Source organism: Cibotium barometz, chromosome 12 (genome assembly GCF_041138505.1).
Source record: "Cibotium barometz isolate CiBa-2024 chromosome 12, ASM4113850v1, whole genome shotgun sequence".
NCBI lineage: Eukaryota > Viridiplantae > Streptophyta > Polypodiopsida > Cyatheales > Cibotiaceae > Cibotium > Cibotium barometz.
In genome coordinates, this window is record NC_141057.1 from 40600358 (window position 1) to 40616566 (window position 16209).

At 43.9% G+C, this 16209-nt stretch overlaps 1 protein-coding gene across 3 annotated transcripts in view; it reads right to left on the bottom strand.

The window, feature by feature from the left end:
- Positions 1-9355: 9355 nt before the first annotated feature.
- Positions 9356-16209, bottom strand: part of LOC147633403 (serine carboxypeptidase-like 50) — a 29788-nt gene continuing 22934 nt past the window's right edge. For 2 of the 3 annotated variants that reach the window (XR_015267104.1, XM_086806470.1), the window contains exon 4: positions 9356-10186. Coding sequence is in view for 2 of the 3 variants with exons in the window: in XM_086806470.1 (XP_086662596.1) it covers positions 9893-10186 (294 nt within the window). In the remaining variant the exon portion in view is untranslated. Of the gene's footprint in view, positions 10187-10324; positions 10447-16209 lie in introns of all 3 variants that reach the window. The other variant, XM_086806469.1, reaches the window with a different exon arrangement.

The following is a 16209-nucleotide window of genomic DNA, read 5'->3' on the forward strand; positions in this document are numbered from 1 at the left end:
TCACACATTAGGACACATGCTATTCACTAAAAAAAATAAGTATATGTAGCATTTGCCATTTTGCTCTATCCTTTTTATGTAGTATAACTACAAAGGCAACATGCAATATACCTTTTTTTGCTCTATCCTCTTTATGTAGTAAAAATACATAAAGAGGCAACATGAAATAATGTCTATTTTGGGTAACTTTAAAATGTGATCTCAAAGAATTTCAATTTTATCACAAGAAGCTAATGATGCTATATATTACCAAAATTTCAATTATTTCACTTGATAATGGCTATTTTAGGTCGTATTCAAGTCCAGTCTTGAATCAAAATTCCATAGTTAAACTCTTGCTTATAAGCTTAAGGTGTTACATATTACCAACATTTTATTTACTTCAAATGTAGATATGTGAGCTTTGTTGGTGCAATGATGAGCAATGCACCACCACATATCTAGGACAGGTAAGAAAAAAGTATGTCGTCTTTATGCGGTACAAACACACTATTCCCTTTGCTCTACACTTGATAAAGATTTGCATAAGTGTATTCACAAGACAAATAACATGAGATACACGAGGTGTACAATTTAACATTTTAGATTGTATAATATAATTGTAAATTTTTTTCACTCATTAACTTGCCAACCATAATTACATTTGTAACACCATGCGTAATTTTAATACCTAGACGACATTTACCCTCCATCAATCATTTTACAAGCTAGTGCAAGCATACATACAAAACAAGTACCTATATCTGTTATAGGAGGCAAACCACCTATGGGTGATAAGATCTCCGTATGTAGTAGCACGTTGAAGTATTTCCTTCTTTCTATTATGTGGCTCAAGACCTTCTATACTATGGCTAAGAAAAAATATTCAATTGATTTCACACACAACTTTTTCTTGTGATAAGAAACTCCAACAAAAGCAAAGACCAAAGAGGACAACAAAAAGCAAAGACCAAAGAGGACAACTTTTTCTTGTGAATGATAAGAAACTCCAACAAAAGCAAAGACCAAAGAGGACAACTTTTTCTTGTGATGATAAGAAACTCCAACAAAAGCAAAGACCAAAGAGGACAACAAAAATCATTGCAACTCAACTTAGTACCTTATGTGTTCTCTTTATATATAATGATTTGTGAACCAAATAGTTCAGTTGTAAGATCTTGCACTCTTGAGTACAAAAGAGTACGAGAAGAAGATATGTTGTTAATTTGAAAACATTGCTTATTACTAATGTCTAACTTGCAACTTCCACGTTTCCCAATTACGTTTCCCAATTAATCACTTAATAATTTCTCTAACTTTTCCAAACAAGATTCCTTAGACACATGGTAGAAGCCAACTAAAAGCCAAGGCAAAATGTGACTCTAAATGTAATGTTTTTTTAAATAATGTAATTATTTACAATGCCCATAAGAAAAATAAGATGTTAAACCAAATAAATAACTTGCTAATATCTCAATTTCCAAATTTCTCAATGTATAATGTCAACATTGGTTCACTTTCAAGTGTAGTCTAAAAAAAATCCAAGCTATAACTTGTCATCACACAAGCTCATGATGTTATCAACATCATTTCTCCAAATTATTCACATGATAATGACTATTTTGGGTCATTTTAGACCTCATCCAATCAACCCTCACAAAATCCCTTAAAATGGAAAGCCAAGGAGTCAAAATCCCAACCAAAGGAGGAGAAGCCTTGTCAAAAACCAAGGAGGCACCACAAGAGAAACCAAAGGCCAATAACCAATACTTCCAATTTTGCTACCTCAGTTCCTCAAAAAGACCTAAGAAACCAATCCTACTACCTCAGTTCCTTAGAAAGCCCCAAGAAACCAAATGAAGCAAGTGTGGGTACTGAAGATACCGAAGAAGCCAACTTGTGTGCCCCCACTAAACAAACAAAGCCTAGGAATACAAAACCTAAATAGGTATGGATTCCAACCAAATGAAGTAAGTGTGGGTACCAAAGAAGCCAACTTGTGTGCCCCACCAAGCAACCAAAGCACAAGAAGAGAAAACCTAAACCAATGAAATAGGTGTGGATTCCAAAGAAACCAAATGAAGTAAGTGTGGGTATTGAAGACACCAAAGAAGCCAACTTGTGTGCCCCATCAAACAACCAAAGCACGAACAGAAAACCTGAACCAAATCCCAAGAACAACTAAAACCCACAAATAGAAAACTTTAACATGTGTGGATTCCAAAGGAGAGTATGGCAATGACAGTTGATGGTGGCAAGTTAGTGATCCCTAAGCTAAGAAGAATCTGAAAGCCATACAACGATCTAGCTGCACAAGGATGGGTGACCACACAAAGGTCGTCACTAATAGCCAAGGATACTACCAAGCAAGAAGCCAGATTTAGGTGTTAAGGATGCAATCCACATGCGAGTGACCCTCATGGGAAAGGATGCATTCGGAAGATGGATGAGTCCATATACAAAAAGGTCATTACATTTTATATTCTCTTAACAATTTAGTGATGGATAAGTGGATTGACAAGTATGAGGATGTAAGGAAGATAAGGATAGAGTAGAGAAGAGCCTTTAAGAGATTAACACATAGGCACATGATATACCCACCTAATCTAGAGGCTCTTCCAAAAGGATTACAATATTGAATGGCTTAGAGATGCCCTAGAGCAAGCATAAAATTTGAGAGAGGAGATTACAAGAGAAGAATAAGAATATGCAAGGGGACGGACTACCATTTAAGTAAAGATGTTTTATTTTACTAATATATATGGTGTTTTAATAAAGTTTATAAGTATTTTTTTAAACTAATGGATAGTGTTTTGATTGTGTTGTAGTATAAAGTATATAATGTAAGAAGGTTGGCATTTTTACACTCAAAGTGCGGACTCTAAAAGAATCACAAGTTTTGAGCAAGATAGTCGAGTAGAAGACATATAAACATTATACCAGAGAAACTTGACTATTGTGAAACATTTCAAGACATCTTGGAGATTGGATTTAAAGCTTTCAAAGTGGTTATAAAGTTACTCAGGAAACCATGAAAAAGAATCCAAGTGGATTTGTGAGAGACACATCATTCTACCACAAGACATGGCCCTTGGACATTTTTAGGGTAACCAACTCCTTTCATGAGGCCCAAAATTTACTCCATTTCTCTGGAGGCCCAAAATGCAAACCCATAAGAAAATGCTTTAGCTAATACCTATGGAAGTACAAACTTACCATTTCTCTAGAGGTCCTCGGGCTCTCAAATCTTTGTAATAAATCTTGTACTTGTAAATATTTGAGAAATAAAGTGATTTCAAAGTTTTACTTTTAAAATCATGAGTCTACTAGTGTAAAGTATAAATCTCGTGATCCTAAATTTAATCTTGCGATGATGGTCAGGACGATCAACTTCTTCTCGCCAATGCGCTATACACAGATACCCGAGAGAAGAAGCTCCTACTCAAACATATGTAACCTTCCTCCTTTAAGGGGGAAGGTTCAAAAATTGAGAAGGATGCCGAAGTATGGATTGAAGCAATGAATGCCTGAAGTAGGGATATTGTGGAGGTGGTAGATATACCTATCATCTAATATTAATACCTTGATCAAGTTTGTCATGCCTCTAACATAGGAATGGCCTGTTGAATGCAAAAAAGCTAGTGTCTTCATGTAAGCAATCATGTTAAGGTAACAGTCTTTAGGTCTTTACACATGTCAGGAGAAACAAGCTGGGTTAGTCCACAGTGGATAGGCAACATCGCTCGTCCAAACCCACCTTTCTTCTTATCTCTAATGAATAGTGGTTTGGTAAGGGTGTTTCAAGCCCCTTGGTTCTAGCTCCAATACTAGTAATGCAATGGTAGGTTAAGATTCGACCCAATATCACTTCATAAATGGTAGCTTGCAGATGCATGACAATACCCATGCTCCATGAGAACTTTCTTGTTCAAGCATTGATGGATAGGCTCTCTCTCTCTCTCTCTCTCTCTCTCTCTCTCTCTCATTCATTTATTCATCTTACCATAAAGCCTAGAACACTTACAAATGTCAAACATGGCTCACTTAGTTTTACAATAAAGAGGGGTCTTTCCACTAAGGATGTTTTTTCATCTTTTTTTGGAAGGTTAAACAGCACTGAAATATCAACTTCAGGAGATGAAGGACAACATTCACATGGGTATTCAAATCATAATTGGTAAAGCCAATTTGAAAAATAATAGGAGTCATCAAATTTTTATATATTAATGAAATGAAAATTTTGTATTCCAAAATGCAGATGGAACTGCAATCTATGGTGTTTATATAAATCCACCTCTATGAATCTCAACGATCGATTGTTGGATGGCTACAATCAATGCATGAATATCCCTGTGGTGTATGATTTTGGAAGCGCCCCATGGTGTATGGATAATGATACATCAAAGCTGTAAAAACATATAGTCCCATAAGACAGCAAGTATGTTGGTATCATGAAGAATTTAAAGAATTGACTGGACAGATGACATTGGAGCATATGCCCAAGAGATGCACTTTCTAAAGTGACCAGAAAAAAAAATGAAACTTGAGGGATTTAGCTGTGCTAGCTTATAGTTTTGCCACCTGCTGAGGCTTAAGGACCAAACCCATCCAAGTCTCAACCATAATCTGTGAGAAGACTGGTTGATCTGCTGGAACCTGTTCACAATGCAATAGGAAGATTAAGTGTAAGACACCTGCCCCTCCGCCTCCCACCCCTCCCCTCCCTTCGGCTCCTCCTCAGCATGGCCGGGATCACCCTCCCGCAGCGCTGGATCCGCTTAGAACCCGCTACAGGCCATGGCAAGAGTTCTCTGAGCCTGCGGAGACGATCATTTGCTCCTCCACCCTCTCCCTTGAGTCTGCGGGCACACCCCCCCGTCTCATGGGACACCCGCTCTTGCAATGGAGACTAGCTCTTTGGAGGAGGTGGTGGCACCTCTCTGCGCATGTGTGGTTCTTCATCATTCCTGTGCATCTCTCGGACATTGGTGCAGCCGTTTTCTCCTTCCCCGTGAGTGTGGCCCTCGAACGCGTTTCCAGAGGTCCACTTGTTAATCTTTTTCCACCTCAGCTTTGCTGCTCAGAGGGGAAGTTTCAGGTACATACAACCCTATAGCAGCTCTTCTCGCAGAGTGGACTTTCCCCTCATCTGGGCATACTTGGAGAGTCTGCACCGACAGACGACGACTACTCTCCATCCAAACCAGCCCCGACATCTTCATGAGCCGAGAGTCCCTCGAGCCCGCAACCTCTCCCCCTAGCCATGCGGATCGTCTCTTGGAGTGTCCGTGGTCTTGCAGGCGCCCGCTGCATTTGACACAAGAGGATTGTGTGTGAGGAACCCTCATAGTGGGGAACTGGATGTCCTTGTGATTTAGCATATCTTACATCCTACAGGACAGCCACAAACGCAACACCCTTCAGTTTAACATATGGTACTGAAGCGGTCATGCCTATGGAGTTCTTAGTACCCATCTTAAGAATTGCAGTATAGGAGAAACTCATGGGCAATCTCCTAGATTGTCGCCTTTTCGAACTTGAAAGGCTTGATGAAACACCCCTTTGAGCCATGTACAGTATGATAGTGGAAAAGCTAAGGCGTAAACAGTGGTTTGACGACCAACTCAAAGACAGAAATGAGTGAGGGCGACGTGGTCCTCCTCTACAACATGCAAAACCACAAAAAGAAACTCAAATTCAAAGACTTCGGATCTTTCCTGGTCATTGAAATAACCCCACAAGGCTTAGTGCGCGTAGAAACACTCAACGGTGTCGAAGGTGGCATATTTCAATGGTAGTAAACTAAAATGCTACTGCGGCCCACTCACTGAAAGTCTGAAACTACATTAAGAGCCTTTCATTCCAAAAAACAGCAAGAGAAACAGCACCACAAAGAAATAAAAGAAACGGCCCAATGGAAAGCAAAAGAGCGGCAAAACTCTGGAACAAAAACATCGTGGGTAAACATGGCCCAAGTAGTGGACCTCGAAGAAGAGGATTGGGAGGTAAAACCCGCACTATTGTGGTTAGAAATGACCATCCCGACAAGTTTCATACAAAAATTAGCCCTCGTTGATACAAGAGCTATCAGAATCTCCTGTCTTATGACACATGGCACTCCCTAGGAAGGCCACCATTAATGAACACTCCGGCCACAGTCACTACTGTTGCCTCACAGTCGGTCCCATGTTTAGGCACACTCACAACTCTATTCCTGGAAGGAAAGTTTTATGTGATGCCTGCAGGAACAATGAACGAAGAGATCCTTCTAGGGCGTGGATGGATGGGACACAACCGGTGTCATTGATTGGGATGCAAGGATGGCAACCATGCAACTGGCCTCTGGCCAAGTTACAGTCCTGATGATAGATGAAGAACCCTTGTCATCCAATCACCCACCCAAGTCGATCATTCCCTTCCATTAACCACCATCACTCTGCTCTCCAACGAGCACAAAACCATGCCACCTAAAAAGAGGCCTCTCCCCATAGTGAATACCCAATTGCCTCACGAAACCTCATCAATACTAAGCTCTGTAGCTACCCAAACCAACATCAAAGAAGCCACCACCGCTACTAACCCCACTAACAAGACTAACCCATCCCATGTACAACTTCAGCCCCGAGGCACACAACGTAAGAATCCTCACACCTAGGTGCCCAAGAAGCTCCTAGGAGCCCAAGGCTATTATGCGGGTGCTATAACTCTGTGGATTCCGCGAAGATCCACTTCCCAAACTCATGCCCCAGCAAAGCCAACCCCTTGTACCTCTCGCTGACCTCCAATTCGACAGCCACAAGCCCACAAGCTACGGGAGAACCTCAGGTGCAAACCTTCCACAAGGCCGAACCCTCACCGCCAACAACCCCGGCCTCGCCACGCAACTACTTACAGGTGGATCCCTAAGCCTCTCCTAGAAGCTCAATAGCTCTATGAAGGCAATCGGAAATTTGGGTCCTGTGACAACCGAGGTACACCATCCCTACTCCCGTGATTCCAGAACCACAAAAATTTCAATGGATGCCCAAGATAGCCTCCATTGCTACCACCACTACTACTGCATGGGACAAAGGGAAAGCAAAACTGCAGGAGGACGCCTTGACCACCCAACCCCAGTCCACTATCCCCAATAGTGATGTACCTTTGACTTCAGCTACTCCACCACCCCTTATCATCCAACTCCCTCGGTGCACCCCCACTCAACCCCTTGCTTCTCCAACCCCAGCTTCTCCCTCCATGGAAGCCTCCAAGCTTCTGATGGAGTTACCAACTTCACCAAAACCTAATTGGAGCCGCCTTCTTAGTCTGGCAAATTGGGCAAGGACTCAGTACAAAACCCGCAATGGGGTGCTGGCTACATAGCCTTAGGATACAAAACTTGTTTACAAGGTGCCCAAAAAAAAAAAAGAAAAAAGAAAGAAGAGAGACACGGCCGTACCCTCATGAATCCACAGCGGTACCTTCCTCCTTTGCTAAGACACGGCCGTTCTCTTGTCAAAGGCGAAGCTACAGTCGTTCCTTTCTCGACTGCAAAGACACGGCCATTCTCTTGTCCAAAAATCTAAGTCATGCCTATACACTCATGAAACCACGACCATTCCCTTGTCAATCGCTTAGCCACAGCCGTATGCTCTTAAGCCATGCCCGTTCACTCCACGAAGCCACGGCCGTACCTTCCTCACTCTGCTTAGCCACGGTCGTATCTCCTTAGCCATGGCCATACCTTCCTGAAGCCATGGTCGTTCCTTTCCTGGAAATCTATAAAAGGGGCTCACCACCTTCATTTCACTCACTTTGCTCTCCCTCTAGCCAAACTATTGCAGTTTATTCTCCCAAGCTTTCACACTTGCCTACCAGTCGTCTATCCTCAGCAGCATGGCCGCCCCTGCACACTCAGAGTCATCCTATGAGGTTCTCCCTCATACACCCCAGAAGAAGAAGCACCTTGCTGGTGGCCATTTCGAAGAGTATGGCAAGCATCTCACCTAGCTATCCCACCTCGGCGAGAACCTCATGCACCAAGTTAGCGGCCATACAGTACACAGTCTCATGAAGAACAACCACAAGATTGAGAAAAAGCAGCTATACTACACCGAACCCTGGTACTATAGGGCGATCACTAATCCCGCTATTGTGGCTTGCTTGGAGCATATAAGGCTTGGCGGTTTGCCCACTCTAGGACCGGACCTCCTCAACAACTGCCTGTACTTCACTGAAACGTATAATGCCAACCAAGCTACAAGGCAGGTACTTGACAACGAGAGGCTAGAGCTACCCCCAGACGATCCACCTTAGTTTGGACCTTGTTCGGGAGGTGCTTCATCCCCTGTGCATGGAGAAACCGTATGTCTACTAACTAGCCAATGTAATGCGCCATGTCCATGGCACCTCCTAGGGTTCCAACACCAAGGACGGGGTGGAGTGGCAAAACATTTCCCAGCAGCTTGTCATGCCGCCTGCGCCCTCTCATTCCTCCTCATCACCCGCTGGACTGATTGCTTTAACAAGCTATTGCGCATGCATCTTCTCAGTCCATTCCTTTTCAAGCTCTTGTCGCATGGTGCTCATCTATGTCCTTATGTGCAGTTGTATCTCCTCATAAAGGGCCTCATCTCGTCGGGCCATCTTCGCAAGCCTTCGTGAGCCAGGGGACATGATCCCTTCCCTCATTCTTCTACGATAGGCATTTAGTACCTTCGTGGGGTGTGAGAGATGGTTTCACCATCGTGTTCTCCCTCCCGGGATTGAAACATGTTTTCAATCTGTAGCGCCGGGCACAAGGAGGCGAAGAGAGTAGCGCAACGGATTCAGGTTGCATAGGTGCGGGAGTGAAGCTGAGTGCGCGTAGTGCCGCGGGCACAGGTGCGAAACGGGCAGTGGGGTACTAACGCTAGCGGCATGAAGCACGAGCAAGGGGGCATAGGCTCACGCCATTGCCATCGCGCGAGAGAGAGAGAGAGAGAGAGAGAGAGAGAGAGAGAGAGAGTGTCTTGATATAGGCTATGAGAGACAATCATGCCAATAAATGTCTACACAAGATTGGTGAAACACATTTTTTTTTTTAGTGAAACCACTACCTCATTAAGAAAGAAGAAGACAATATACATTCATAACTGTCCCAGATGTGGACCAAATCAAAAACAGTGGAAAACACTGCTAATTGCTGGAAGGTTAGTCCCCTAATTTCATGAGAATCTTGGAGGGACTGGAAAAGGGCTCTCCGGAAATAAACAAACAACCAAATAGAATCTCTAGAGAAGAGCAACTGATTCCGAGCATGATAGATAGTCCACAAAGCCTAGAATCTGGTCCAGTCAAGGAAGTCTATATAATCGAGTAGGGGAGGAGCAAGGCAACCAAAAAGCCTAAACATTCAATCGATACGCCTCCCCGGAGAACGAGCCCAAAGATGTGCAGACAAATCATCAAGAAAATCGCGAGAGTGTGAACAATACCACAGAAGGTGAGGCACTGTCTCTATAGGATGAGAGCACCGCCTACAAGAAGCAATGGCAATGCGTCTTTGTACCAAAAGAGATGCAATTGGGAATACTCCAACCAGACATCTCCACAGAAACAAGTGTTGCTTGAGGGACTATATGATACAGGATTATATCCTAGAAGCTGCCTATCAAAACGCCAATCTTGGATTCTGAGTGATTCCTCAAGCATTGGGACTCGCTGAAAGGGTTGCATCCCTAAATTGCATTGCCTGACTGCATGTGGGAAGGTAAGAACATAACCATTTTCATCCACAACATCGCATATGCAACAACGAATTCCGAATGTAGAAAGATTGTAGGCCTTTCTTGGTTGAGACAAAGCAAGCGGTGGATCAAACACCCTGCTCCAATGAATACTCGGTAAAAGAAGTGAATTTCCTTGATTTGGAAGCCTACCTGATCATTGCAAGTCACACACACGCACGCACGCATGCACATAGAGCTACCTGATGTCCAGCTCCAACAAAAACAACATGAGTGAGATTGTTCTTGCTCCGGATATAACCTGCCAACACTCCATCCTCTCTCCACACTCTCCGTTCAGCTTCCCAAAATGCCTTTGCATCACCCCAATTCAAGCTGCGCAGCCATTGTTCTGATCCTGCAGGGCCATCTTTCACATCGTACATTCCTTGATAGAGCAAAACAGGCAGGCCCTTCCCAAGAACTGCCTCTACCATTCCCTTAGTGCTCTTCATTGTATCCTGAACACACAGAATATCACTGGTATGTCAGAAAAAAGGAGAGAACTGAGGCTGCAAATAACATCACACAATGTTAATTCTGTGTGGAATGTCTACAACATCTCTCTTCATAATGGGCACAAGTGCAGAAAAACACACCTGTGCCATGATTGCGCGGATGCTCATACGGCAGCTTACCCATGGTAAAGCATTTTCATCAATATTCAATTGTGCTTTAATCTCAGTCAAATTTAGGTACTTTGCCAAATATTCTGTGCCATCTTTTTGCAAGTAAAAAGTAAAGAATTTCAAATTTTAGACCAAACATATACACACACACATATACACATATACACACATACACACACACACACACATATATATATATACACATACATATACACATATATACACATACATACACATACACATACACATACACATACACATATATTTACACATATATACACACTTTTTTTGGTAAATCCATGAACAGTATATTATCAAAGAAATTTACATGAGAGTCTCCAAAACGGAGATCCTCAACGGGAAATCAGAAGCAAAGAGAAACTATTTCCAGGCATGACTGATGAAGATCTCCTTGGTGGCAAGCATCATAAACAGATTGCCGTAAGGAGCTTCTAAAATACTGATAAGATTGCAAAAACGGTTTCCCAAAATATCTCATGTTGTGATCCTGCCATATGGTCCAGAAAGCCCAATATCTGACCCAGTACAAAAGTAAAGAGTAATGGACCGTGGTCGTAGGGAGTATGCCAAAAAGCCAAAAGTGTTTCCCAAAAAAAGAGTTAGGGAAACGAAGGCGAAGTAACATGGAAATTTTGCGGATGAAGGCCTTAGTGCTGGAGCACGTCCAAAACAAATGAGGCACCGTTTCAGAAGGGGCCATGCATCGAAGACAAGAAGCAGATGCAATCCTTCGTTTAGCAAGAGTGACCCCCAGAGATAAGGAACCTGTAAGACAACGCCATAGGAAAAGCTTTTGCTTGAGAGGCAATTTACTCCTCCATAAATTGCGAAGATTCTTTCGCCACCAAGCAAGTGATTTTGTCATCTGCCAAAGAGAATTAGCATGTGAATGAATCCATGGTGATGGCTGGAGGAGAGAGTATGTCGTCCTAACCGTTAGGTCAGAAAGAATAACAGGACGAGAATTTGAGCCCACCTGGTGTAACTGCCAATCCTGTAATCTGTCCCTATTAGATAAAGGAGGGATGGGAAGAAAAGGCTGCAACAAGTCAGCAATTTTTCTCCAAATGAACCTGTGATGCATGGCTAGTGGATAGGAAGCCATAGCCTGAGGAAAGGAAAGCATTTGACCAGTAGCATCAACAACATCATTTATGCACCTAATCCCCAATTTGCTGAGATTGTATGCCCGAATCGGCTCTTGCAGGGCCAATGGAGAATCAAAAACAGCACTCCAGTAAATGCTTTCCTGCCGAAGGGAATTGGCATGAGATAAAAGGAAGGGTGCCCAATGAGCATGCGAAAGAACCTGTTTCCAATCGCAAATAAATGAAGTGGCAAAAGGGCAGCCCGGGATAGAACCTACAAATCTGCCCAAAATGACCTCCCAGTGATCAGTGATCCATGCACCATGTGCAGAAGTGCGTAAGGCCGTGCACATGGTTGCAAGCATATGAGTCCATGGCTGCGTCTGACGAAAAAAGGTGAGTAGGAGAGGAATTTTCCTTGCCAAGACATGATGCGCAATATTCAGCACATTCAATCCGCCATGCATCCTCGGGGAACAAACTTTTGCCATCCGCATAAGTCTTAAAGCTTTAGCAGAAGACTTTGTTTTCCATAACAGCTCCATAGCCTGAGACATGAAAGCAGAAGTGTCCTGAGAGGTCCAATGTATCAAAGGCAAATAGTACTGAACAAAGGCCATGATAATCGACTGGACAATCCGGAGCCTAACATGGAGTGGCCAGGTGGAGAGCTTCCAGTAGTGGAGCTTGGCATGAAGCTTGTCAAAAATCCACTTTAACTGTTGTTTCCTAGTAATGTACCAGCCAATAGGGTAACCAAGATGGCGGACCACATCATAGGGCTGCATAATGTGTCCGGGCCATAAAAGAACATGCCAATCATATAGATGCAGAGGTATGAGGCTGGATTTGTCAAAATTGACATGCAAGCCAGCAGCCATGCCATATATAGAGAGAGTGTCCATAAGAGTCTTCAACTGCTGTGGAGAATTATGCTGCATAAAGAAGGAGTCATCTGCATATGCCTGAGCCATAAAGGGAGGGGCTCCCGGAATCTGAAGACCAATGAGAAGGTCCTGCGCAGTAAGATGATCCAAGTATCTGAGAGGTGGGTGAGTGGCAATGGCATATAAGAGGGCACTAAGTGGACACCCTTGTCTGACCGAACGACCCAAGGACCAAGATTGAGAAAGATGATTGCCAAGGATGCATTGGGCTGTAGAGTCGGCATACAAGCAGTAGATGACATTAGCCATTTTTGGCCCGAATACCATCTGAGCCATTGTCTGTGAGATAAAATCCCAGTTGACTATGTCAAAAGCTTTAGCAAAGTCCACTTGCATAATAAAAACATCCTGGTCAAAATATTTTGCATATTCAATAGCCATGAGAGCATTGCCAATATTATCATGGATCTGCCGCCTAGGAACAAAGCCATATTGCAAGGGATGCAGCCCCTCATAAAGCACTTGGTGAAGACGGTGCACCAGCATTTTAGCAAAGAGTTTGTAAACAACAGGCATCAATGTGATGGGCCTCCAATCCATGAGATGCTCACACAAATTCCGCTTGGGGATGAGTTTAACTATGCCATGCTTCCATGATTGGGGGAGTACTCCTGTATGCCAAGCCTCATTAATCATTTGCAGGATAACACCTTTAAGGTCTTCCCAAAAGTGTAAGAAAAATTCCACCGTGAGGCCATCATACCCTGGTGCCTTACCAGTGTTGAGATGGGACAAGGCATCATCAAGCTCCACATCAGTGAAAGGCATATCAAGTTTGAGAGCTTCCTGTGGGTTGAGAATGGGAAGAACATGCTGTAAAAGAGTATCCCGAGCTTGTAATTCTTGCAAAGAAGTGGTAGCAGGGGGTGCAAACAGTTTCTGAAAATAAGAAAAGCATTCATGTTGGAGCTCTGAGAAAGACCGAGTCCATTCACCATCTAGTTTACGGACTCTGAGGCAAGAGGTCTTCCTCCTGGAAAAATGTAACCCTTGAAAGAAAGATTTTGAAGAGCAGCCTTTATCCATGAATTGAGTCATCCTTGCCCGAACCTGCCACTTGGCCAATTTCCGTCGGTCATTAGCTTGCAGGAGAGCTTTTGACTGAGAGAGAGTATCCATTTGTTGAGAGGAGAGGGGCTGCAAATGGGAATGTGCAGTCAAGGACTGAACTACTGCTTTGGCATGCTGAACTTTAGCTCTCCAATCAGGCATGAAATTACTCCCATATTCATGAATAGCATGCTGAAGCCTGTCCACAAGGCGTTGCCATGCAAAATTACAGTCATAATGGGCATGGACTGCAAGAGGAATTATGGCATATCGGATCAATTGTTGAAATTGTGCATGCTCCTTTATTGATATGTTTCATCCGAATGGAATGTAAAGGCATATCATCCCAGGGCTGACCAAACTGAATATTCAGCCATAAAGGAGCATGGTCAAAGAGACCAAGAGAGTGATCAACCTCAATATGAAGAGTGAAATCTGTATATTGTTGAGCATGCAGTAAATACCGTCTATCCAAGCGAGCCCAGTAGTTAGTTAGGGCATTATGATGATAGGTATAGCCCACTATTCCAGTGTGCATGGCTGTCCATAAATCTTGTGCATGTGTCGTGGTAAGTAACTCCTCCCATGATCGCTTTTCAGAAGGGATCATATGAGATCTATGAGTAGTGTTGTCTAATGGCATGGGAGAGTTATTAAAGTCTCCGCCAAGAAGAGCACAAGATCGCCATGGGTAAGAAGCAATAGCATGCCACATGGAAGCTCTGGAAGCAGAAGTTTGCGAGGCATAAATAGAGGCAAATTCCCAAATATCACCATTGACATCACATTGAATCACCATCCATCTGCCATCACAATCATTGAAGGCAAGCTGGGGCTGCAGTTCATGTCTGACCAATATGCAAAGACCCGAGAAATGCTTAGTACCTGCATAGTGGATATCATAGTCCCCAAAATAGCCAGCCTAGCCAGCCATAGAATGTTGGTTATGTTCTTGCAAACAGAGAATGTCCGGCTGCCTGGTTAAAACATAGTTCCACACTAGCCTCCACTTAGAAGGATTGCAGAGGCCCTGTACATTAAGAGTGACACAATGGAGTTTGTCAAGCATGAGGATATATACAAAGGAGGAGACCAAGAATATACAACCAAAGAGTGCTTAAGCATCAGCCATCATGGGCTGCAGCCCTTCCTTCCCTAGGTCAAAGGATAGCCCTTCCTCAGACTCACAAACAGGAATGTGTTTTTTGAGAACTCCAACCCAATTGAGAAGAACCGGGGGAGTGGCTGAGGTAGAGGCTTGGCCTGGAGTAGGAGTAGAAGCATCCCAGTGGCGAGATTGAAGGGGTCTTTGCCTCAACACCCTCTTGGGCTATAAAAAACCATCATTATCAAGGGCCTTCTCTTTCTCTTTACCTTTGTCCTTGCCTTTAGCTGTGGGTAGCATTTGCAAAGCCACTTTCCCAACTTTGGAGGCATTTTTATCAAAATTCTTGGACCCAGTAGTCTCTTGCTTATGAGTGGGCTGAACCAGGGGAGAAGGTATAGCAGTGGCTGGAGGGGGATGCAAGACAGTAGGGCATTCAGAGGCCAGATGCCCGTACTTATGGCATGAAAAACAAGCACCTGCAAAAATTTCCCATTTCAATTCAAAGTACTTTTGGCCCATTGGCAAACCTTCAACCTCGACTGCAATGGAGGGGAGGGTAGGGGTATCTGTGTCCCACAAAATATAGAATCTATTACGATTCCCAAGGGCGAGGGGGGCAAATAACTTGGCCCAGTGCAGCGGCCAGTCCAGGCAATTCTTCTCGCATATAGTCTGGGAAATTAACCACCTCCACCCAGACAGGACAATGATGTCGTATGAGACTTTGATAGTCCTTATTGGGGGACCATGGCATAGCATGTACCATTTGCCTGCCATAAAATAAAGGAGAAAATTCAAGCACACGCTGCTTCTGCAGGGCATCAGTGAGGTGAACTTCATAAAACCCACGGGAGGCAAAGTACACCCCCTCCACAAAAGAGCCACCAAGGATAGACTCAATCCATTGCGCAACATCATTGGCAGATGGTATCTTTCCTAAGTAACCTGAGGAACAGGCTTGCTCCAATCCTGGCGAGATTGATGGAAGTCCTCTTTCAGAGTATCAAAAACATATTGAGCCTCTGCATCCATACTTGCATCTGAAATCAAATCAGCACATCGTCTTTTGACCTCCTGAGTGCGCTCCTTGCGCACATAAGTGGTTAACAAGGTTGCATCTGAAGCCATGATGAGGGAGAAGAGAACAAGAAAAGGAAAGCAAGGGGTATAAAACAGGAAATGACACTGGCAACACACACACAGATCAACGGGTAAAGGACCAGCAGGGGATGAACAAGGAAAGGGCAAAATATTTATGAGCAGTCGGCAGGGAGCAAAAGGACAACAAACGGGCAGGGAGGGGCGAGCTACAGGCGGACAATCAGCAGGCTGTGGAGCAGAAAAAACAGCAGCAAGAAGGGGGCAGGCGACCAGCGATGGGGAAAAAAAGGAAAGAGCTAAAGGAGGGGACACGCAGGGCAGGCAGAGAGCATTGGGGCGGACAGAAGCGGGCAGCCAGAAGGGCGCAGGCAGGGCGCACAGACAGGGTGCGGGCAGCGGCAGCTCCAACTCTCGCCACCAACACACACACGACTACACACACACACACACACACACCAACACATATATACACACACACACACACACACACATATATATACACACACACACACACACACACACACACACACACACACACAC